Source organism: Palaemon carinicauda, chromosome 30, assembly GCF_036898095.1.
Source record: "Palaemon carinicauda isolate YSFRI2023 chromosome 30, ASM3689809v2, whole genome shotgun sequence".
NCBI classification, from domain to species: domain Eukaryota; kingdom Metazoa; phylum Arthropoda; class Malacostraca; order Decapoda; family Palaemonidae; genus Palaemon; species Palaemon carinicauda.
The window spans coordinates 95,895,782-95,922,362 of NC_090754.1; the positions used below are offsets into that span (position 1 = coordinate 95,895,782).

The window sequence follows — 26,581 nt, forward strand, 5'->3', positions numbered from 1 at the left end:
ATTTCACAGTGAAATATATCCCTGGAAATAAATCAGTAGCTGATGCCCTTTCAAGATACCCAGGGATTTGGAGCCTAATAAGTGTAAGCGATGTTGAAAAAGGGTGGATGAGGAAGAGAGTGTGTGTTGTAGTATTAATATTGTTACTAGGCGATGATTTCATAATGCTTGAATTGAATTCCATAAGAGACGTTGTTGAAAATAAGGTTGAATGTTTAAGAGTAGCTTGTGACCCTTATCCTGTTTCAAGTAATTTAGTCGACTCTAGTCTGAACCTATATTTTAATATTTAAGACAAAGTTAGCATTGCAGACGAATTTTTGGTGTATTCATATGATGAAGGCACACACATCTGATATTACCACTGCTACTATGGGATAGGGTTGTTTCCAGCCTACACTCAGGCCACCAAGAATCTGACTCAATGATGCAAAGGATATGACAGGCAGTGTAGTGCCCAAGGATGACGGGCCAATTGAAACTCGAGAGGATGCATTAACTAGGTTGTGACACCATTGCAGAAGGAACTATTCCTACCTATCCCACCCCTGGATATCTGTTTCAATAGACACTTGCAGACATATTTCAGGTTTGTGGAAAACAATATCTGAGATATGCAGATAGACTAACTGGTTGGTTGAATATTGCCATCTTTCCAAATATTGCTACTGCTGCTAAGCTGATCTTACTCTTTCAATGACGATACTTCATGCAATAGGGTGCCAAGAAAGGATTTTTTCTTGATAGAGGCACCAATCTTGTAAGCACAAAAATGGCTAATTTTCTACAGAAACGGGTAGTCAAGATGAGAATATCATTAGCCCCCTACCCTTGATCAAATAAGAGGGCAGAAGCACCCATATGTACAGCAAAATCAATTCTTCAAAATAACACAAGAAGCAATAAAAACTTAGATACAGATAGTTTTGCAAAAAACAATTTTGTAATATAGGAACACGCCTTTAAGAGAGGCGGCTGCCGAATACCGTTTTTAAAGGACAGGACGTCGACATTCATATCACATAATAGGGTAACCTGGGACATCTCTAAACCACATATTATTTTCACGTGTGAACTTCAGTTTTGTGACGCCGGTGCGATTTATTTGGAAAATAAACATTTTTCTAATTCTTCCTCCTCCATTTTACTTGATATCAAGACCTGTGATTACTACCATATGTAGGGCTGATGTAGACCAACCAAATCATGATTTTTTTTTCTGAAAGCATTTTTTTTTCTTATTTTTTAAACTACATATAAATTTCTCATTATGATAAAAAATAAACCTTATAAGTCTGGGGAAAAAAAGAAAGGAAAAAGAAAGCAAAAGTTTGAAAAAGCGTCTCATTTCATTGCTCTCTAATTTCTCTTTAAGTTACTAGATTTCAATATTATAGCTTTAAAACTAAGAGAGAAGATAGAATTTAAAGGTCAATAAGTATAGTTTTGAAGTATTTTTTTACACACACACACACACACACACATATATATATATATATATATATATATATATATATATATATATATATATATATATATATATATATATATATATATATATATATATATATATATATATATATATATATATATATATATATATATAAAACGATATCATCAATATAACATAATTATTTTCCTTTTTTTTTCTTGGTATTAATATACCAAAATTATGTTATTTATAATAATCGTATCATAAATGAGGATCCCTTTGCCAAATATTTCGCTTCTTTAGGCTCTTTATCCTTCCTGCCTTTTCCTAAGGAAGGGTATTTTATGTTTCTCTCCTTCAATAACTCCGCTAATATCACCGATATTATCCAAATATTATAGCAATTTTTTTCTGTTGCATGTTACTAAGATGTTTTGATTATCTTTCTCTCTCTCTGGCATGTTGGAATTCTTGCCGAAACAAAGAAAACCAAGTGAAAGTCAGAGGTCAAACTTAAATATTTTGTATTTATCATAAAGACAATGTTAATAACTCATGATTATTATGAATTCTGTATTCCTTTTTGGGTAATAATAAACAAACACCATATATTTTATCATAATTCAATCATAAATGAAAATCCCTCTGCTCAATACCTTATTTATCTAGGCTTCTGGTGCCCCTTTGCCTTTTAAAGTGACAGGGCATTCCCCCCCCCTCTCTCTCTCTCTCTCTCTCTCTCTCTCTCTCTCTCTCTCTCTCTCTCTGCTTATATCACCGATATCATGCTTTTCTGAACTGTTGTTAGATCGAATTTTCTCATGTCTATGTTAGTTAGATGTTTGGATTTTCTTTTCCTCTTGTCCCCGATAAAAAAAAAAAAAAAGTAAGGGAATGTCAAAGGCACACACAAATGTGTAACATTTATTTAAGGTTTCTGCTCTCACTGAAGGGTGTTTAAGGTCAGAAAAGCCTCAGAATCCCGTATTGTGACCCAAAGAATAACTGCAGATGCCATTTCTCACAATTTTCTTGATATTAAAATTCAATAATAAAAATAAAAAAAAATATATAGTACCAGAAGAAATACAGCATTTTCTTGTATGGAACAACGGTTTTGCATTACAGAGTTACTTTTATTAATGAACCTATAACTATTAAAGTACAGGAATTTTGAAGAGATGTTTCATACAGGCATTCCCCATTGCCATAAAAAGTTCCTCGACTTTTCAAAATATTGCATTTTTCTCTTTATATCCCCATATAATGGGTGATCAGCCGGCCCCCTTAAAAGTCATTGATAAATGGTAATGTTACGATATCTTAAAGATTTAATCCCCATGATAAAGAACTATTGTAAAATAACAGAACATTCGGCAAATATCATAAGGGCCGGAGAAGAAAAGATAATCAGGCGCTTGTGAATTGCCAAGCTGTGAAAGAATTCAAGTACGAAGAGCCCCCCCCCCCCCCCCCTTACACAAGGATGTCTAAGTACCTGTCCAAAATGTCACTTCTAAACCTTGGACCAGACTGCAAAGGTCATTGAAACGAAAGGAACAGAGAGCATCTACCGAAAATCAGTGTGCAGGATACTCCACCAACTCATACACATTCCCAGTGGACTCTAGTATCGAGTGCCAACCCAGAAAAGGGAAGCATAATGTAAATCCACCTAGGTGGCATGATAACTACATCATTTATTTCATAATTGTTTTATTACAATGAGTATGTAGTCATTTCTAAGGCAGTAACTATTTTACTTTGTGTAATATTTCATAAACCTGCAATTTCATGAGAATATGGTGAATATATATTTGTTAAAAAAGCATTACTTTCCTTATCCTGCCATAATATATTCGGCTGTAAATTTAGTCCGCTTGGGCAGCCAATCTGGTTATGCCCTGTATAAAGTCAATATGGTCTGACTCATTGTAGCACACCCAATTTAGTAAATTTTCCAACAATTTTACAAATAACACTTCACCCTTGTTTCAATAGAAGCCTTCTCATTTCTTGATAAATCTGAATTTCCAGTGATGGCTGGTAGCTTAGACTTCTTGTTGGCTATACGCTACCTTCTTGAGTTTATTTTCTCTCTGCATCCTATAGTCACCAATGATAATGTAGGATGTTTACATATAATGCACTTTGAAAGTTATTTGTATTCCCGCCATAATCTATTAAAGGCGGGAGATATTGAATCTGGGTCAGTCTCGCTGGAGCAGGCATGGCCTCAACATTGTTATTGCATTGCTGCTCACCATGTATTGAATTGTGAATACATAACTATTGCACATTGCTCGTGTTTGAGTATACCCAACCTGCATACATGGCGCAGTGAGTAGGATTGCAGTGAAGCCTTCAAGATGTCGGGTGCAAGATACTCAACAACACCAAGAAGAGGGACCCTTCGACGGGCTGCACGTGGCCGCATCAATGGTGGGAACGAGGACCTTCTGAATGCAATGGCAAACCTTTTCTTGCAGCAGCGACAGAACAGTGGTGCCCCCTCAGGTATGAGGGCAATTATGCCCGACAAATGTTCGTACGAAATGTCACAAGGAGCATTTAGGAAGTGGCGTAGGTCAATGACAGATTGGTTACAAATTGGCAGGGTTGCAACTGAAGATGCTGTGCTGAGCATTCGTTTGAACTGCGATGATCAGTTGCAAAGGGCATTGGACGCCTGTTATACGGCCGATGAATGGAAAGCCCTTTCTTTACATCAGGCATTGGATGCCGTCCAAGAAGTGACTCAAAAGTCTGTAAATCGTGCAATTCTGTGGGATAAATTTTTTAGTGCACAGCAAGGGCCTATGGAACCCGCGAAGACATATGTACATCGGTGTCAGGAATTGGCTTTAGATTGTGCTTTCCGATGCCCTCAGTGCCAAAATGACATGAGTGACTATATGCTGACCCACAGGTTAGCCAGTGGTTTAAATAACTGTGGACTGAAACAAGATATACTCCAGGACTACGAGAAATATAACAGTGTCGCCAAAATTCTACAGAAGTGTGAAATATATGAGGCAGCTGAAAGGGACAGTGGGGCAAACAAATTTAACCAGAAACTCATTACCGCCAAGGTGGGGAAGGAATTGCTGCCCTATAATAGTAATGAAACAGAACATAGTGATGTTGCGGCAGTAAAATCGAACTTTCGTCGACAGAAGGATAGTAAGCTACTCATGTCAGGTAAGAGATGTGATAATTGTGGGCGCATTCATGAGAAAAATAAATCTAGCTGCTATGTAAATGAAGTGTGTTGCCACAACTGTGGTATAAAGGGTCATTTAGCTAGATATTGCAGAAAAAAACGTGTGAATAACAAGGCAGCAGGCATTGAAGTCGACCATGATGACGACAGTATGTCAGTGACGGCATGCACATTAGTGCAACATTGTGGGGTCCAGCAGGTAACAGCATTGTCGGGAAAACTACCGTATGTACGCGTAAAAATTGAACATAAAATGAGACATGATGTACCAATGTATGAGGCATTCATTGATGCCATTGCCGATACTGGGGCTGAAGTTTTTATTATGGGGGAGAAGGTTTTGCATCAATTAGGACTGAACGTGAAACAGTTGCATCGTTCGAACGCCAGGGTCAATCATGCAGCCGAAAAACCCATGAGAGTACTGGGTAGTGTGCGTTGTACAATAACATTATGTAGGAATATTGCTCTAAATATAGAGGTGTTAGTAGTGTGCGGTGTCTCTAGGCTATACCTATCTATAGATGTATGTAAGTGTTTAGGATTAGTGGATGCGAACTTTCCCCATCATGTTAAGGTAGACGGGATATCAGTAAATAATATTGGTAGGGAACGGCCCAATAGTGTGGATGTCAATGACGTCACCAGTGATGTGAGCAACAACCATGACGTCATAGAGTTGCCGTTCTCCTCTCAGGAGGCCAACGTACCTAAGCTCAAAAGGTGGATTTTGGAGCGTTTCTCTGGTACGGTATTTAATACTAAACGGAATCCTTTACCGGTAATGAAGGGAAAGCCACACCATATCCACCTTCTCCCTGATGCAGTCCCATACGCATGCCATACGCCAATTCCAATTCCCAAACATTGGGAGCAAGAGGTAAAAAAACAGCTGGACGACGATGTAAAACTGGGAATAATCCGCCCCGTTCCTACAGGAACTGCAACCGATTGGTGTGCGCGAATGGTGGTAGTGGCTAAAAGGAATGGAAATCCAAGTAGAACAGTGGATTACCAAAGGCTAAACAAATTTTGCAAAAGAGAAACTCATCACACTTTTGCCCCGTTCGACATGGCATCCGGTGTACCTGTACGTTCATACAAAACTGTAATAGATGCCTATTCTGGTTTTCACCAAGTGGAATTAGATGAAGAAAGTCGGCACCTGACTACCTTCATATCCCCATGGGGTAGGTACCAGTATTGTAGGACCCCAATGGGACATGTCTCTGCCTCGGATGCATACTCAAAGCGCTTTGATGATGTAATAGCGGACATTCCGAGAAAATCTAAATGTGTCAATGATGTTCTCCTTTATGATGATACTGTGGAAGGAGCGTTCTATCATACGATAAGTTTTTTACAAGTATGTGAAGAGAACGGAGTTACCCTCAATCCTGAAAAATTTCAATTTTGCCAACGCGAGGTAGACTTTGTGGGCTATGAATTAGGTTGGGACAATTTCAAGCCAGGTGAGGAAAAGTTGTCTGCAATCAAGAACTTCCCAATGCCAAATCAACCAACCGTCACTGACATAAGATCTTGGTTTGGCCTCGTAAACCAATTGGCCCCATTTGTTGCTACCTCTCAACTAATGGAACCCTTTCGAGACCTCCTAAAAAAGTCTACTAGTCGAAAGGTATACTGGGATGAAATGTTACAGGATGCGTTCGAAAAGACTAAAGAAATTTTATGCAATCTGATTGGGGATGGATTGGCCTACTATGATAAATCCAGGCGAACTGCAGTAATCACTGACTGGTCGCGTGATGGGATGGGTTTTCTGGTGTTACAACAACATTGCAGTTGCGAAGAGGATAAAGTCCCATTTTGTTGCAAAGGGGGGTGGAAGCTTGCCCTCTGTGGAAGCAGACATTTAACCTCGGCAGAAGTTAATTATGCAGTCGTTGAAGGAGAGGCTTCCGCCGTGGTATGGTGCTTTCAGAAAGCTAGATTATTCTTACTGGGATGTCCCAATATCATCCTTGTTACTGACCACCGTCCGCTAGTCAAAGTGTTTGGGGACAGAGAATTGAAAGACATTGCAAATCCTCGTTTGCTTCGATTAAAGGAAAAAACATTACAATACAGTTTCACAGTAAAATACATCCCTGGGAAGAAAAACTCAGCAGCCGATACTCTTTCGAGATATCCAGTAATCAGAAGCCCAATAAATGCGAGTGACCGTGAGATGGGGGAGGAAGTTGAGAGTTCATGTGTTGCAGCACTGATGACGTCGCTGAGTGATGACGTCATAACCCTCGACTGGAATTCTGTTAAAATGGCTGCTGAAAGCGATGTGGAATATCAGCTGCTAAAGAGTATGGTAGCCGCAGGTTCTTGGACGGTATCGAGAAATCTAGTCGACTCCAGCATAAAGCCGTATTTTAGTGTACGGGATCGACTTGGCATCGTGGACGAACTGGTGGTGTATTCATACGATGACGGGCACATACGTCTGGCAATACCTATGTCACTACGAGACCAAGTTGTCTCTAACCTACACTCAGGCCACCAAAGTTCTTATTCAATGATTCGTAGGGCACGACAGGCTGTGTATTGGCCTGGGATGGAGGGTCAACTGAAACTCAAGAGGATGCAGTGCAGAACATGTGACGTCATCGCTCCGTCCCAACAAAGGGAACCGCTATTGCCTACCCCACCCCCTGAATATCCTTTTCAACAAACGGTCACGGATATGTTTCAAATGTGTGGAAAACAATATCTGGTATATGCAGATAGGCTTACTGGTTGGCTGGAAATTGCCTTCTTTCCTAATGGTGCCACTTCTGCTAAGTTGATTCCCCTCTTCCGACGATACTTCATGCAGTGGGGCGCCCCGGAAGAAATCTCCCTCGATGGTGGCACCAATTTGGTAAGCACTGAGATGGCTAGTTTCCTACGGAAATGGGGGGTTAGGATGAGAATATCCTCAGCCCATTACCCCCAATCCAACGGAAGGGCAGAGGCAGCAGTACGTACAGCAAAGAGAACCATTCAAGATAACACAAGAAGCGACGGAAGCCTCGACACAGATAGTTTTGCAAGAGCCATTTTGCAATATAGAAATACGCCCCTAAGAGACATCGATAAATCGCCGGCACAGTTAGCCATGGGACGACAACTCAGGGACTCAGTCCCCATGATTAAAAGCTATCAAAAGATAACAGAACAGTGGGCAGACATTATGATAGACCGAGAGGAGAAGATGGGTAAACACCTGAGAAATGTCAAGTTCCGTCATGATTCTAGTGCAAAGAGACTCCGCCCCTTGCAAGCGGGTACCACAGTAGCAGTGCAAAATGTTGTCTCTAAAGCCTGGGATCGTATTGCAAAAGTCGTTGAAATGAAAGGAGACCGCCAATATGTCATAAAACTAGATGGTAGTGGAAGAATATCAACGAGAAACAGAAAACATCTTCGGGAAATAAGAGTGCAGGATTTCCCCCCACCTACTCATTCACTTTCCCCCGCTGACTCGTGTGCCGACCCCCAACCCAGAAGAGGGACTAGGAAAATAAATCCTCCGAGTTGGCATGAAGACTATATTTTATGATTTTTCAATTATGTACAATTTGATTTCTCTTTAATTATGCACAATTTGATATTTTTTTTTGTACTGAATATGTGACCAGTTTGTAATAATTTGATAATTTCATGCAACTAAATGTCGTCTTACTTTGCAATGAGCACGTAATCGCGCTCCACTTATATGATTTGTGTTATCTTTTATATAACACCATTTTGTCATCAGTATGCCTTATACTTCTCTTGCTGTATGATTACTTGATAAACCCTCAATTTCATGAAAAATGTAATACATTTATTTTAGAGAGGGGATGTAGGATGTTTACATATAATGCACTTTGAAAGTTATTTGTATTCCCGCCATAATCTATTAAAGGCGGGAGATATTGAATCTGGGGCAGTCTCGCTGGAGCAAGTGTGGCCTCAACATTGTTATTGCATTGCTGCTCACCATGTATTGAATTGTGAATACATAACTATTGCACATTGCTCGTGTTTGAGTATACCCAACCTGCATACAGATAATTTTTTATCAAGTATGTATGGTCAGCCTCGTTATTCACTAGTTCTGTCTTCACGGATTCGGTCATTAACAATACAGAAAACCCTGTAACTATCAAATAAAAAGAAAAATTATGTAACCGCAGTTTCAGGATAAGTACTCTCATGGCTTGACGAATTCAAACCGACCATCTCCTTTGCACTCAGCATTCTTCATGCCTTTTCCCTGTCAACAACACCCCATCTCTCGATGACTCAGCCTTAGTCTTGCTGACTCGGCCTCAGTCATGCGTTGTCTCTCGTCGTATGTGCATCTTCCCGTCATCTTTGCACATAATAACTTTTTGATGTAAAAAGGTGATATAAAATACCTATACATATCCAGTGTGTTTATAATGATTTTAGTATAAAATGTAATACGTACATTATGCTACCCCACGTGTCCAACAGTCGATGGCTCAGGAGTCTCATCATGCATTATCCAAAGTATGTAGAACTTCGTACGTAAACAGTTAGTGGTGTGTACTGATACTATTTTTTTTATTGTGTTAGTATATTCATAATATATTAATGTTATTGGTATACCGACTACCATACAGTACTCTATCTGCAATACCGTACTGTACAGTAGTAATGTAAGGATAGGTTGTTTGTACAGTATGTTTTAATGGTGCAAGTCAACCTGCCAAAAACAGCGATCACTTATAAATGTTACCTTACCTAATTGAGCTGTTCTGTAGTGATAGTATTGTACATATATTGCAGTAATATACACTACAAACTAAGTGACTGTTGTTCTATAGAAACAACAGTGTTTTATTGTTGCTGTACATAATGCATTTACATATAAATGTGGCAATGACTCGTGTTATGTGTACCATAGTCTTACCGTATATATACTATACTTTAAACCTAATGAAATGTGTCACATTGATTAACACAATACTTATAGTGCGATGAAAACCAAGTAAAAGCAATAAAGAGATTACATTGGCTTACTTGGCGTGTTAGTCAACCATGCATAAGTAATGGCCAGTGAGTTGGTAGGTTTATAGTTAAACCACCCTAGGTCAGCAAGTACTCCCCAATTTTCACTCTCTGTACCTATCTGTGTTATCTAAACCCAGTCAATAAGGACGGCTGACTGCATTAGAATGTATCTCAGCCACTTACCGACGGAAGTAATCAGAGTTTTTCACCGAAATCTTGGTGGATTTAGTGAAGACATTTTTTTTTTTGCAAAAAACTTTAATGTACTTATTTGTAGTAGCTACATAATGTGTTTGTTGCTCTAGATACACTTTAGACCCTTTTACTCTGACTTGCATCATTTAAACACATAGAAGATAAAAACTAAAAAAAAAATTAAATTAATATCGATACAAAGTTTCTAATCTCCTATCTAATACATAATAAGAAGATTCGTATTCTATCATTGAGGTATTTTATACAAATTCAGTATTTTGTAACATACATTACAACACTTATAATTATGGTCAAATATATACAGACAATGCGATAATATTGCAATGATATTCATGCACCACTTTTATGTTAGATTACTCTATACACAAATACATACACACATAACAGTTTTTTTATATATATATATCTTAAAAATTCAACATTTAGTGCTACAAGTAACTGGCAATCTAACAATCCTTGGTAAAACATTATCAAGAGACAGCTTAGAAAATACTATTTTAAGTATTCTAACATAGTCTTAATCTTTGCAAAGAAGGTATTATGTATATATAGGTAAACTATTTTCTTTTAATTAATTTAGAGAAAAGTGAACGAGGCACCAATAGCTACAAACAAAGACTTCCCTGAAGGTGGTTTTGATGCATTGATGCAAGCAATGGTCTGTGATAGAGAGATTAACTGGAGGGATCAATCAGCACGCGTCATTGTACTTTCAACTGATGCTGGCTTTCATTATGCAGGAGATGGAAGGGTGAGTTGACGTTCATCTTTAATTTTTTCAATGTTATTAAATTTTAAGCTGTCCTGTTATTTGATAATAAAGTCGTCAGTCACTCATTCACCAACTTTGTTAGTTTTGTGCTTGAATCTTCTTCACCTTTGTTTCAGAGTACTCAGGAATATTTAGAATTCATTTATCTATTTATATACATTCTTATCTTTGTATACTGTACTGTGCTAATATCTGAACTAGTTCATACAGAACCCATCCATCATAAAAAATTTTATTCCATATAAGGAATCCAGTCATACCAACTTGTGCTCGACAAGAAGGAAAGGATTTCATATCATGTTGAGACATCTTTGCCAGTCTGCAATCCATGCTACACGCAAGTGCAAGGACTTCAGGATTTTTTTTTTTTTTGTTTTTTTTTTACATCCAATGTACTAATTTCAACCATCCTTTTTTATATCCTTCGTGTGAGGATATATTGTATATTTCATTGTAATTTTCATTATAAGCATTTTGCTTCATAAGTCTTCTTTCAGATCATTTGTTGCCTGATGCTCCCTCCTATGTCTACTATCGATGGTATCATCTTCCAACGAACCTTTTCTCTCTATGTCATTCTTGACCTTGTCTTACCCCCCCCCCCTACTAACAGGTACCTCCCAAGCCCTCCTCCCTCTCTCCCCACCATTCATCCTTAACATATGCTCACGCCATCTCAGTCGTGACACTCTTATTACCTCTGTTATCTTCACTATACCTCCCATTCTTCTTTTTCACCATTTTCCAATCTTCCAAGCAGTGATATCTCATAATTCGCCTCAGCATTCTTTTTTCCATCATCTCAATCTTTGCTTCCTTTCTTTGTCTTGAAACCCACGTTTATAGCCCATACATTAACAGATGTCTTATTACCTTGATATAGAACTTGACTTTCAGCTTGATTGGCATCACATACTACTCTTGCTACCTCCCTCCACTTCCTCCAGGCTACTTTTATCATATTCTCAACTTCAGCCTAACATCCTACCTCCTGACTTATAGTGGATCCCAAGTATCTGGAGTGTTCCACTTGCCTAATAACCCAGCCTCTACAGTCATATATGGCTATCCTGTCCCCACCTTCTTTACTGCTCACCATATCTTCAGCCTTATTCCCTTGTAGGAGTATCTTGCAGTTCTAAAACCCCCTTTGTAAGTCTTCCTCATTTTTAGTTGGAATCACTAAATCATCTGAATATAGCAACTCCCACAACTCTTCATTTCTGATCTACTCACTTAACACATCCAAGAAGACCACAAATAAAAATGGGCTCAATGGTGACCCTTTGCGTAATCTAACACTAACGTAAAAGGTTTCTATTTCCCCAAGAGTTATAATTATATTGGTCCTTATTCTTTTGTACATCATATCTACCATTCTAACCAACTTCTCCAGGACTTTTGTCTTCCTCAAGCAACAAAATATCACTTCTCTTGGTATTCAGTTATAAGTCTTCTCTAGATCTACAAACCCACAGAAGAGTTTTTAGTTTCCATCAAGCTTCTTTTCCTGTAGCTGCTTCATATCAGGTTAGTGTCAGTTGTCACCAACACCTGATGGAAGTATTACTATCACTTCTAATATAATCAATTCTTTCCTAGAGTTAGTTTTCCTTTTAATTAAGCAAGTAGTTTGAGTTTTCTTATAGCTTATTGTTAAAATTCCACGGTCAGTATAAAAATAATCTGCATAATACTTGTATTTTAATTCTAATTGATTTAATTTGTTAAAGCCTTCTCATAGAATTCATGAATTTTATTATCTGTGGGATGCCTGTAAATGTTCAAAGTAATAGTTTTGGGTATTTGAGTTTCATAGCTAAAATACGAGACAGCATTCACAAACAAAGAAGCAAATGGTTTATAACTGAGAAAAATTTACAGTAGTTATTGCACAAAAGCTTGAAAATTCACTCACATTACAGTTTCTGTATCCTCAACCCTGCTCTCTAAATAGGGCTCTTCAAACCACCATTATTAGAAAGTACAAACTAAACAGAAGGATTTGACTAGATAGAAAATACATAAATACAACAAAATTCGCAGTTATGAAAGTGTAAATACAAGGTCTTTCACAGTTAATTAAAAAATACTGTAAAAGCACTGTCCAGTATTTGCTGCTAAAGAATTATGAATAATGTACTCTAAATGCTGTTACATACTTGAATACTCAAGTTTGCATGTATTTTGTCAAGGCTAAGAAACATAGTGTTTCAGTTATATTAAGAAATGAGGAATTTGGGAATGTTACTAAGATGGGGGTACATATTTGTAGATTTTTAGCCTTTGATGGGATCTCTGTTACAGAACCCCTGGGATTGCTGAAGGCCGTTCATAATTCAGTCTGTCCATGCCTACCCTTCGAGTGTTTATGTGTGGTTTTTGGATATTTATAGTCAATACTCTTCAGAGTACATAATACTGATGTGGGAGCCAAAATGGGTAGTTTTTGGTTCTCAGTGGATAAGAACCTGTATTCTTCCTACATATCTTGTTGGATGTTTTTATATTGTACCCAGTCATCCCGTGCTGTGTGTAAGAAGTGGATACTGTACTTGATGTGACATTTTAGTTCCCTTCAAGATTCACTAACAAACATTGTAAAAAAATTACCTTGGGTACTTCATCTGATTTTTGTGTTGTGGTATTCTGATGACAGTAACTGCTTCCATATGTCCTTTTGCTCATATGACTTACTCTACTGGGTAGAAGAACAAGGCTTCCACTATATGTTTAACTCATAAACATTGACTGCGTCCACACCCCCTTCTTCTCGCGCAACTCGCTGTACCTGGTATAAGAACAATGCTTCCACTATGTGTTTCACTCATATAGTTTTCCCCCTGATTAGGATTCTTTTGCCACATGGAATCTCCAGCTAACAGACCTGTTACTTCAGGAAAGGATATTCCTGTACTTCCCTTGCCTCTGCCATTGCGCCACATATGAATCTTCCAACTAATACTTTGACATTTCTCTCCGTTGTGTTGTCAGATTCAGTCTACTTTCTATTATCTGCAAAGTAACCTTTTATGCATTGCTGTAAGGCAATACTGTGAGTACTCTCGTTAATATAGTCTTTAATTCAGGAGCATATTATTCTTGTGATTGTATCTTTCTTCTTATGGCAGCTGGCTATTCGTCCTCTCTTCTCCCTTTCTAGTGGTAATACCATCACCTGAGATCCCTAACTTACTTATTCAGTTTTATCATTAGATCCTCCCACTTTAACCTCTGTAACCATATTGATTGTGTCTTGTCTTATGTGATTGCTCCTCACTGCAATGGCCCACTTTTTCGATGTAGTGTGGGGTGCTTTCGTGGTGCAAAGAAGAATTGGGAGGTTTCTTTCCTTGTAAGACCAGTTCAGAGCACCCAAGAAGAGACTGAACTTCTGTTAATATCTTTTTTTTTAAATTCATCTCTTCTTGCTCCTAGACTGATATGTTGATGTATATTGATTGCGTACTAACTATATTGTGACTGCTGACTTTATTTGGTTGTGAAGTTGGATATCATGCTTCTCAAGACTTTATTACCAGATTACATTATTTGATAGAGTGAAGGTAAACATTTTATCAAACCTTACTCTCAGTGCTAGCTGCTGTCACGAAAGATACCACCTTCAAGGCACGAGGGGGAGGTGTATATTTAGGTGGGTTAACTAGGGCAACTGCCTATTTGATACTTTGAGCAAAAATCACCCACTTAAGGAATTGGGACTCAAGCCCAAGGCTTTTTCTGCACATTTTATAAACTCATCTTAGACAAAAACTATACAAGATAGAACTTTACAACATTTATTATCGTATCGATGAGTAAATGTCCTCTCCATCTGTATATAATGTATCATTTCTGTAAAATTTCAACATACATACATAAAAGAATGAATGAGAAACTGGTAATGACTGGATGCGAAGTTCTTCTAATGGCATCAAAAGCATTAGAAAAATTAAAAATCAGACACAAAATATGTCCAAAGGCTTAAACATTTCATAGTGTTGCAGTGGAATGTACATTATTTTTCAAATGACAACCCCCCCCCCCCCACCCCCATTCCAACAATTCACAACGATTTTTTTTCATCTACCTATGGGTCTCTAAATCAGGAAATGGATGGTTGTGAGAAAAATGAACCTATTTTATGTATGAATTTGGTACATGTTCTGTAAGGAGATCGTCAACTTTGAAATTCTTCAAAAAATAAGCATAAACATAGAAGTCATATAATTTACGACCTCAGTGTATCCAATTGACGCCCATTTTTTCACTAATGTTTCCTTAATAGTGGAATCAGTAATACAACAGTCTTATATCAACTCTACAATGCAATTAATATTTGTTTACCATAAAAAAGCATGTTGCGTGATAAGGTCCAAAATAAATATTTCTTCTATTACTGTTTCATCTTTAGTGTTTTCAGGACAAATTAAAGAAATGGTTCATATTATATGTACTACAATATATATTCTCGAAGTTTCAGGCAAAGCTCGAAACCAATTTATATAAAAAGTCAGTTTGCAATAATGAAATAACATTATGAGTGACGAGCCTCCAGAGAAGAGACCTTGTATCCTAAAATTCATATGTGTTATTCGCTTTAAATCACTTGGAACCAGTAAAGGCTAGACTCAAGTGATAAAAAAATCCAACTATTGGTGATATAATGTGCTGAAGGTTGCACAATCAAGAAATGACGATGTCTATGCAGCACTTTGACTATCTGGAGATGATTTAAAATCAGGAACACTGAATTCTTCATTCCATAAATCAAGCTGTGCCTCTTACACAAGTTCGCCCAACAATTATATGTACAAGCAGGATTGGCAAGTAGCCACTATAACATGATCTGAAGAATATATCTTATGTATATGTTCAAATTGATGGTAGAGTCTTTGTGGTTCAACATAAAAAAAAAAAAACAATGATTCAGACACAGGTCAGAGCCCATGAGACAAAATTCTTTGTGCTAGCTGAAGAGCAACAAAATGAGATTGTTTATAGCAGAATGAAATACCCAGACCTTCTTACATTTGATGCAAAATATCATAAATAGTGTTATGCAGTTTACATTAGCAAAAAAAAAGGATTGAAGCAGGAGAGAGGGCAGTCGCAGCCTATCTGACTAATGAATCATCGCATGATAAAGCATTGAAATATATCATTGCATACATAAACAATTTCATACTTTCTAAGGAAGCAGGTGTTTTCAACCCGTCTTCCCTGTAAGATAACTTTATCTAAGCACTAACGACCAATGACAATAGCTATTCCTCGTTTAAACTAAAGAAAAGATTGGTACCTCATGTTAATGAGAAACTAGTCTTTACTGAATGTCGTGATAAGTCCAACCTTTTGTATCCTACTAAAATGACTATTGGTGATGCTCTAGTCAAGTCATATTGGCTGAATAAAAACAATGATATTGAATATGAAGATTTGACTTTGAAGAATCCTTTTGTAGATGAGAACCTATGTTATACATGGCTGCTGACATCCTGCGACAAAAAATTGTCCAATGTTGCCAATTCCTGCATATCAACATTTGATATCAAGCACTGTAGAGGCTTTGTTCCGGACTCTCTATTGGAGGAAATCAGTTGTGCTGATGATGGCAACAATGAAGATAACTCTAAGATCCTTTCTCTACTTATGCCACACAATCATTGGCCTCTCGCAACATGTACACTCACCAATTCCCTTGGGTATGGTATTCATATTCATCATACTTTGGTAGTCGCCAGTTGATTGAAATAGTGAATGCCTTAGACTATTCAGTGAGAAAGAAAGCAGTATGCCTAACAAAGGATGGTTCAAATGAGATTGCTGCGTTGTTTTGCTTTCATGACGAGGCTGACACCAGTATGTTATTCCATGTCACTAAGATGTCACAGCAGCACCAGAGGATAGTAAATTTTGACAATTATGATGTACTCGTTTTGATGATATAACTCAAAAATTTTACATGCACACTGCCAAACATACAAATCGTGAGAGGTTTGTGTCAGTCCATGTCATGGCTGATAATCTTGGACCCAATGTGTATGAAGCATTACCTGCAGCACATGCCTTGACTGGATGTGATAGCTCGTCTGTTTTATACCACTTTGTAAAGCATTCTATGTTCACAACTCCCAAAACATATGCCTGCACTGGGACCTCTACATTTACTTCGAAACTCATCACCTGAAGATGATTGTTCTGATCCCCAGCACCTCATTTTTCTCTAAACGTTTAAGTGTAAACTACCTGCAAGTACCTTACTAGATCCCTTGACATATTTGTATGCAGTCGAGACAGATAACCCATGTAATGTCTTTCCCCTAACAGAAGATGTGTTGAAGCATCATGTGTAATGAGCTAAGTACCAGATAACCCCAACCCTAAATCTGGAATCCCATCGGTAACAGTTAGATGAATCATGAAAGACTCTTTTCACCAGTATACTTTGAAGGAGAGCAGCTCCAGGTAAAGCGAGTGATCTCACATATTTATATTGCAATGACCTAAGGAAGTGTCACTGCCTTACGTCAGGTTTGAATTGTGCAGACATGTGTTCATGTTCAGAATGCAGCAACCAACATATTTCTACACTCACAAATGGAGAAACTGATGGTGACGATGATGATAATGTGGCACATGGGGATGAAGATTATATTTTTCTGAACTCCAATGGTTCCAGCTAGCACGTGTGTAATTCATTTGAATTCCCTGTTAGATGACTAAATTTTATATCTTAATTTCATTTGTGTTGGCAACTTATCCGTCTTACTAAGTATTAAAGACCTGCCTCATTACAATCAGTATAGATAATGTTATTAAATCAATTTATATATAGTCTGGAAATTTGCAATACTGACTCATTCATAGCTTGATAACAAAGAGGTATATCATGAAAAAGAATTGTGTGCTCTAAGTTAAAAAAAATCATATAGAAAGTAAATGGTGTACAATAAGATTATGGGCATATGTACTAACCTAAAATAGCATCAAACTCGTATTTCTATAATAAGACCATTATATGTTCTTCAAAATTAACCTGCTTCTTCCATTTGATTCATAAGTAAATTATAATTAACACATTATCCATTGGAATATTTCGACGAGGTCTGGAAGGTATATTTGTCCACCCTTTCAGTTGTAACTCCATGAAACAATACCTCAGTGAAAATATACTGAAAACATGCTCCAGAATTTCACAACCACCCATTCCAGAACCTATGGACCCTGAAACTTAAAATATGATGACTTGTTGGACAGAGGGAGGGGTTATTCAAGTTTTAGTGCTTAATTGGAGATATGCGGTAGCACTATAAAGACAGCCATACTGTTCTTCCCATTATAGGTGTCTTTTAGACGAGGAAGACCACGAAAAAATTTAATTTTATACAAACTTATATATAATTACCAATCACAAAGAACCCCTTGTTGATAACCCATGTATGGCTATGATTTTATGATTGAATCCTCCACCTTCCAGTGTTTCATTGGTGGAAACAATGGCTCCCTATCCTCCTCATGACTGAAGCCTGTCTGGCTCTAGATCCATGAGGAAATATTTAGGAAATGTAAGTATTACCTGAATCGGTGGTGGCTCTATATTAAAAATAAATATATTTAAATATTTGATTGGAGGAATACAATAAAGAGGACTGATATGTTTCAAATTAATTAGAAAACTGATTAGTGCCTAGGTAGAGAACCAAGAATCTCCCAATTAAGTAAAGGATCAATATTTATTGATGTCCAAAAGCTATCAGAAACCCTATTTTTTTACAAATTGAGACACTGGCAGGTAATAAGGCTAAATTCACGTCACATAGGAATTTTAATCTTATGATTGAAATTACATTTCCAATTATTCTCAAGAGATAAATGTTAAAATATGCTGGATTCCTGCCCATGCTGGAGTTGTTGGTAATAAAAATCAGAAACCATAGCTAAATCAGCAATCAAATTACCACAATTTTGCCATACATTCTAAGTTAAGGATTATGTAACCATCAAAATAGATTTAATATTAACTAATTAGAAAGCTACGTGAGAGAATGATTCAGAAAACATTGAATTGAAGCAAATCAAACCGGGATTCATCACACCAGAAAGACAAAAGAACTGAACAAGAGGGAGTCCTCATAAATAAATAAATAAATATATATATATATATATATATATATATATATATATATATATATATATATATATATATATATATATATATATATATATATATATAAATAAAATTCTGTTTTTTAACATGATTGCGTTTTGGTCACACTAGACTGACCCATCAATTTTCAGTGTGCACCCCTCATGAGATAGTTCCCAAGTGGACTTAGGGGACATGATTTTAACCATAAGACACATTTTTGTGAATGTAGTCTTAAGAGGACAAAGAATTTTATTTTTGCCAGAAAACTATTTCTGACATTTTATTTGATTCTGGGTGTTTCTTCTTTATTACAATCTAATATTTTTAATGAATAGAGATTTAACAAAAAATTATTTAGATTTGTATGTATATCAGATTTTTGGGCTCAAGTCAAGTCGTCCTGATGGAAGTTCCTAAGGTAGCTTCAAAAGGATATATTATATACTACAGTGATATTCCCAGAGAATTAACCTTCAGGTTCCAGAATTCTAACTCCTGGAGCGAATATCCTTAAAATTTTCTCAAGGATATTGCATAATATCAGAGGACGCATTCTTGACACGTCACATAGCAATCTGCACCCCCAACAGCGTTAACGCTTCGAAGGGGACGTGGCAAAAGAATAGAAGGGGGCCGTAAAAAGGTTACCCCCGTTCCCGTACTACTATTGACCACCACCACAGCGCCATTCCCAGGATGGCGGACATTCCTAATTTTCAATCGATTATCAAGGATTTATTATGCATTCTCCAACTTTTTTCGCCTTCGGAAAGTTGAGTATTTGGTCTTTACAATGAATAGCTTTTTAGCTCCCTTTCCACAGTGAAATTTGAGTAATTTATTGTGTTTAGAGCTAGCCTGTACCGGAGGCGCTATGAGCGCTGTCGTTCGATGGGCATGTTATTTTGTTAGCAGAACGACTTCCATGTTTTTAAATAGCATCATATCCTTAATTAATTATTTTATTATGTTAGCTATTTAGGCAATATATTCTTGTAAAGATATTTACATTGTGCATATTTTTCCTTTTCATGTCGATCGTATAGTTAGAGTCTCGGAGAGTGAGGTAACCGAGATCTCGTCTCGCCTAGGTCTCTAACCTAGGCGTGTTATTATACGTTAGACACTCCCCGGTTACCCTTGTGTATGGTGATTTCAATGATGCAGAGATAGGTATCTCTTTTAATTGGATGAACTTTACCCCTCACAAAAAAGGGAGTTTAAGGGTAATCCCTCTTCCCTCTGAAGGTAGCCTCAGGCTATAACCTTAGCTGGTCGGCCTCGAATTTTTAATTCAGGCATGACTTTCCTACGGTTTTTCTGTCCTTCCTCTGTAAACGCAGATGCAGGTTTTTGGGGTTTTGGCCAGAATCTCAGAGTATTTAGTCTGTGGTCGGTAGCTACCTGGCAAGATGAATAGAATTCTTTTGCTACGTTAGGCTACCGACATAGGAGACTAGACCTCCCTAGGCCACTCCTGAAGGGTCTGTACGATATGACCCTTCTTCCTGTGACCTAGCAGACTAGTCCTGTGTTAGTGGACCCTAGGCTGAGGAATAGAATTCTTATACTGCTTAGGGGACACTGGCACTGCAACCTCGTTTCCTTTCCCTTAGAGGTGGTGGCGAGGGTGCTACCAACCTCTTAATTGTATTAATCTAACCCTGGGCTAAGGAATATATTCTTTAGCCACCTGGGATAGTTCTAATACAGGAACAGAGTTTGTTAGGTGGGGCAGGACAGGCTACGGCCGGCTCCTGCTGTACCTTTCACAGGACCCTCTTTTCCCTTCCCTTCTATCCCTTTATGTTGGCGAATCCCGGCAACCTTACTGTTGCCGGTGGGTTGCCGGGATTGACCAGACTCCCCTCTTACAATTGATAGCTGCCGGTCGGCAGTCTTAACATCTGTCGGCCGGCAGTAATGACAGCTGTGAGCTGTCGGCCATTTTAGTTGCCGGCCAGCAGTAAAGACTACTGCCGGCCGGTAGTCATGGCTGCTGCCGGCCGGCAGTCATGGTGACTGCTGGCAGGCAACCAGGGCAGCAGCTGGCCATGTTGGCTGTAAGTGGGAAGTCCCTTCTGTTTACAAAGGTTCTTCAGTTTTTTCTTGAACTGCTAGCAACAGTGGCTACTGCCGCGGTGCTGCCTACCAGGCCAGCACAGAATGGTGCCTGCTCAACCGGCAGCACGCCGACTGTACTGATACTGCCGGCCGGCACTGCCAGCAGTGCTGGCCAGCCGTGCCGGCCGGCAAGGTTTAGACAGATCCTTGCCGGTGACACTACTGTAGCTGGATAGAAGCTTGAATTTTATATTCTCCCCTTCCATTTGAACCATCTTTCTGGAGAAGGTAGTAATAGTAGACTTTTACATCCCTTTTACTGTATATATTTACAGTATTAGGTAGCCTGTTCTCCATGCTATCTCTCTTTCTTTTAGCTAGCAGACTATATGTGCTAGCATTAGCTAGCTATGCCGACAACATGCTGGCTTTACTACAGTATATGTTTATACAGGTAGTTAGTATTTCTGCAGTATAGGATATACTGCAAATAGAAAGCTTCTGTATATTTTATGCTTGTAGTGTTTTTCCAATATATCTGCAAATCCTACCCAAATATTTGTGGAACCCAATCTCATATTGAAAGAATTTAATTCTTCAATATTCTGATTAGAAATCAGTCTTCAGATCACCCTGCAATATTAAAATTTTAAGGACTGGAGATTACACTCCTAACCCTTAAAGGACAGAGCCCTTATTCTCGAGTCTCCATGATTAGGAAACTCTATGTTTTAATTTTGTAAGGGGGGTCAGAGCAAATAAGTTGGGTGGGAGATATACAAATATATGTCTTTCCTTTCCCCAGTCCAGTTGGCATCATGCCAGCTGGACCTTACAGTCAGTTGCTTACCAGAAAGGCAACATATTGGCTGGATCATACTATATATAATTATAGAGTAGCCAGTATATTGCAATATAGTGCATACTGCAAATAAAAAACTACAGTATGATTATACAGTAACTATTTCTAGCATATCTTGGGTATCCTCATGTGAGCTTATGCTGCAGCCGCTCTTACATTGAAGGAATAGTGTTTCTTCGTTAAGCTGATTGAGAAATCAGTCTTCCGTACCCCACAGTATTTAGTATGAAAGGGACAGTGAAGTATACACTTCCCTATCCCTAGAGGTTAGAAAACCCCCTTTTCAGTTGGAATTCCTTCGAAAAGGAAATTCCTATCACTTAATACTGAGGGGAGGAACCAGCATTTGCTTGCAAGGGATACACAAGTATGTGTCTCCTACTATCCCTTTATAGCTTGCTATCCTAAGCTATTCTGTTAAGATATGACTTTTGATTTATTGGTTATCAGTGAGATAATCAATTGTATACTCATTTTGTTTTCCTTTCTTTAAAGGAGGAACGCCTGATGTCATGTGTTGCAGTCTTCTGCAAAACTAAGAGTAAGTGTGTTTACAGACATAATGCATGCAGGTTTCTTGCCCCCTGTAATATTATTTCCGAACACCTGCAGTATTGGAACCCGCAGGCCTGCAAAGTATTTCGGGCCCTATTGTTCGAAGGTTTCAAGAATCCCAAGTCGGTGGAGACTAGGGATGCAGCTCGTTTCAAACTACGCAAATGGGTGAGAGGCTTTCAGAAAATCTCTCCGGGACCTTACCTGCCTAATGACAAGATGCATAGGTTACTATTTCCAACAGCGAGTAAGGAAATAGTGGTACCCCAGACAGGAGGTAGATTTCCCGATGGCCAGATAACCTTCGGGAAGCAGGGCAAAAAGCGCCCACGGGAAGAAGGGGAGAATGTCGGGTTTGAATTGTCTCCGTCCCAACAGGCTCATGAGCCAACGACATCGATATCTACGCTTTCTATCCCTCTTTTAGATGGAATGAACCAGTTATGGGCCCAAGTCAAGAATCTAGTAGAAAATTTGTGCAAACAGAGCACAAAACAGGAAGCGAAATGCAAGGTAGAGCTTGGTAAAGCTCCACTTGTCGCTCCTAAAGGGTCGTACAAAAGACTCGTAGATCAAGACCTTCTGACATGCTCCACAACCAATCCCTGGAGGTTTGCGGAGATAATGCCGATTTTAAACGACAAACTCTACATCTCGGAGAAGATGGGTGCTGTTCCTTTGGACAAAATTTAGTTCTGGCCAAGCTTTGACGCTTTCCCGAACTGTTTCATTAGCCTGAAGGATGAACCAACATCAGGAAAAGGAACGGAATTAAAGGAGGTTATGATTTTCGACAATGATAAAGCACAGGCTATCCTATCAAGCAGCATAGAAAAGGCGGGTTACTCTGTGTCGAAGGTATCCACACCGGGTAACAAGCACTCTTCCTTTCTTGCTCCTGTTTCAATTTCATTCCCCTTTACGGAGAAGGCTTTCAAATATGTCACTGAGGCAATAGAGACAGGTAAACCGTGTCCTACACTCAGGGAGTGCGAGCCTCAGTCACTAGCATTTCCCGGACAGGAAAAGAACTGGAAGGAGGCCCATTTCACCTTTTCAGTCGGAAGAATTGAGGCAGATATCACCAGTCGACAATTTAAGGAAAATCTTCCAAAATTATCTGAGTTTCTCTTACAGGATGAACAAGAAACAAAGGAGAGACTTGCAGCCTCCTTATCTCTACAGAACTACATAGAGTTCTGTTCGGCTCATCACGATACCCCAGACATGCTTAAGGTCTTAGCCAAAATACATATGGCTACTTTGGTAAAAGACCTTTATGCCTTTATAAAGGCTAGAAGAACATGTGGTGAGTTTGTGTTAGCTAACGCAACAGCGAAACACTATACAAGAAAGCTAATATCTTCCAACATCTGGGGTAAAGACCCCTTTCCAGACGAGGTAGTCAAGAAAATGATTAAGAACCCCTCCACGGAGAAAGTAGGACTTCTCCAAAAGTGGGGCATCCTTTCAAAAAGAGAATCTTCTAAGGTTGTGGGTCCCCAACCTAAAAGGAAGATGGAGAGGTCTGGACATCCCTTTCGAGCGGTTCAACAACAATCCACAGTTGTAGTGACCGAGATGTCACAGAGAGATGGTCGAAAAGAGATTCCTGCTGATCAGTTGAAGCACAGAAATGCTTCCAGTAGGAGGGAGATTCCTTTAGGATCGCTGGACCTTCGATCCTTGGGTCCATGGCCTAATCAAGATGGGACTAAGATGAGAGGTGGAGATATCTCTACCACCATTTCCTCTACTCCTCCGATTATCCAAAACCCTCCTGGAGGAGTTTACCTGAGAGCTGTAGAGCATACAGGTGGTAAGGAAACTTTAGTCCACCGGATTCCAGGGAAGGCCGTTGTGTGTTTATGAGAAGGACTCAAGAAAATTCAGAGTCATTCAGGACTTATCGCCACTCAACAAGTCCAAATAAAACAACGAGGTTTATCCTCCTGAACATAAGGCCCCCGATGCAAAAAAGGGTGCCTATAGTCTTACCAGACCTAAAAGTCGTCTATCGGCAGCTTCAAGTCAATCACCCTTTCCCCTCCTATCTAGGATTCAGGTTACACAAAGTGACGCACTTCCTAGGAAAAATACTCGTCAGACTAGACAGAGTCCTAGCTGCCTTCATAAAATTGGCAGACAGAGTCATGCAATATTTAAGCCTAAGAAAGGTTCAGGTGACAATGTTCCTGGACAAGAGGCTGGGGTGGGCAGCACCCAAGGTGGCTGGTCTATGAACATCCGAAGAAATTATCTGGTCCCCGGAACATCGTGGATGAAAGATAAATTTCAGATTCCCAAACGAGAACAGGGAGGAACCCGGTTCTCTCTCCAGTTCGCAATAAAGGCAGGCCCTGTGCTAAGAGCACGGCTGCAAGATGCGCTGGGAGCCTGGAGAAAACAAGCATCAAACGCTCGAAGAGGCCTAAAAAGACCGATAGCGGTCCTTCCTTGATAGCTTCCCTAACATAGGTCAAAGCCCGAAAATCCCAAGACCATGTTGGTTTAGTCATGAGTAGGGAAACTCTCTCCAAGCAGATCAGATTGTCTACAGCTGATCTGGGACTCCGAAGCGATAACGAGACGCTGCAATCGACGATGCTAAGAAACGTCTCATACAGTTTAGGTGTAGTTAGCTATCCCTTACCTAAAGGGATGGCACCTGTCTGCAGTTCACATACAACCAATCCGCAATGTGACAGTGGATGCTCTACTCAGGCTCAGGCCGATAGAGTTAGAATGGTCCACGGACGCAGACCTATTCTCTCCCAGATGGGAACAAGTCCCCGAACTGCAATCCAACCTCTTCATTACGAGCGCCGTCAAGGAACTACCTTGATATGTAGCACTATACGAGGTTCCTCTAACTTAAATTATAGACATCATGTCTCTGAAATGGAAGGGATAGACTTAGGATTTCCAGTTCATCCCGTCTAATCACCTGCTGAGAGTCCTCAACATGGTGAGATCATTCCAGGCGGGAGTAGCTCAGTTGGCTCCCAGGTAGCCCAGGGAACAATCTATCCTCTTTGAGGAAGGAACAGAGGCTGAGGCTGTCCTTTATCCTGAACCCGGGACAACTCCAGAAGGTTCAGAGATTAATTGCCTTTGATTTATTACAGAGAACCCAAACCCTTCATTGTATGATTTTCTTGCCCTAGCGGTTAAGAAAAGATTTGGGATCTCAAAAGGCAATATAGAATTCTTAGAAGAATACAAGTCTAAGTCAACTAGAAGACAATATGAGTCATCATTGAAAAAGTGGGTTGCTTTCGTAAAAGCAAGAGGACCGAGAGATTTCAATGAACTTCTGCATGTCCTTCTTTATCCATCTTCATAACCAGGGTTTGGCGGCCAGCACGATAACTACGTGCAAGTCAGCCTTGACTAGACCTCCTCTATATGCCTTTCAAGTAGACTTGGCGAATGAGATCTTTAATAAGATCCCGAAGGCATGTGCGAGGCTCAAGCCTGCTGCACCACTAAAGCCCATCTCTTGGTCTTTGGACAAGGTCCTACATTATGCCTCCTCCTTCAACAATGAAAATTGTTCGATTAAGGATCTATCCCAAAAGGTTATTTTTCTGTTCGCTATAGCCTCAGGGGCTAGAGTTAGTGAAATAGTGGCCCTTTCTAGGGATGAGGGCCACATTCAATTCTCAGAAACAGGAGAACTGAATCTCTTCCCTGATCCATCCTTTCTCGCTAAGGATGAGCTACCCACTAAAAGGTGGGGTCCCTGGAGAATCTGCCCTCTGAAGGAAGATGTCTCTCTATATCCGGTAGAGTGTTTAAAGGTCTATCTTCGTAGAACTTCAGACTTCAGGGGAGAACAGCTCTTTAAAGAAGAAACCTCTGGATCAAACTTATCCCTAAAACAACTGAGGGTGAAGCTCAACTACTTTATTAGTAGAGCAGATCCTGACAATACTCCCGCAGGTCATGATCCGAGGAAGATTGCTTCATCACTGAACTTCTTTCAGTATATGGACTTTGGGCGTCTTCGTTCATACACTGGATGGAAATCATCTAGACTCTAGAGTGTTTTACAAACACTATGCAAAACAGGTACATGAACTGGAGCACTATGTAGTGGCGGCAGGTAGTGTATTAAAACCTGCCCCCTAATTACTGTTATAGACAGTCAATGGTTTGGACTTCAAATGTCCTCGCACATATACTTGGTGAGAATCATCCACAGTGTTCTACAAACACTATGCTAAGCAAGTCCATAATCCGAAGCAGTATGTGGTGACGTCGGGTAGAGTACTTAACCCGCC

At 39.2% G+C, this 26,581-nt stretch overlaps 1 protein-coding gene across 2 annotated transcripts in view; it reads left to right on the forward strand.

Moving 5' to 3' along the window:
• Positions 1-26,581, forward strand: part of LOC137623357 (integrin beta-PS-like) — a 1,240,954-nt gene that overhangs the window by 589,853 nt on the left and 624,520 nt on the right. For both annotated transcript variants that reach the window (XM_068354187.1, XM_068354188.1), the window contains exon 6: positions 10,471-10,641. In XM_068354187.1, the coding sequence (XP_068210288.1) occupies positions 10,471-10,641 (171 nt within the window). The remainder of the gene's footprint in view (positions 1-10,470; positions 10,642-26,581) is intronic.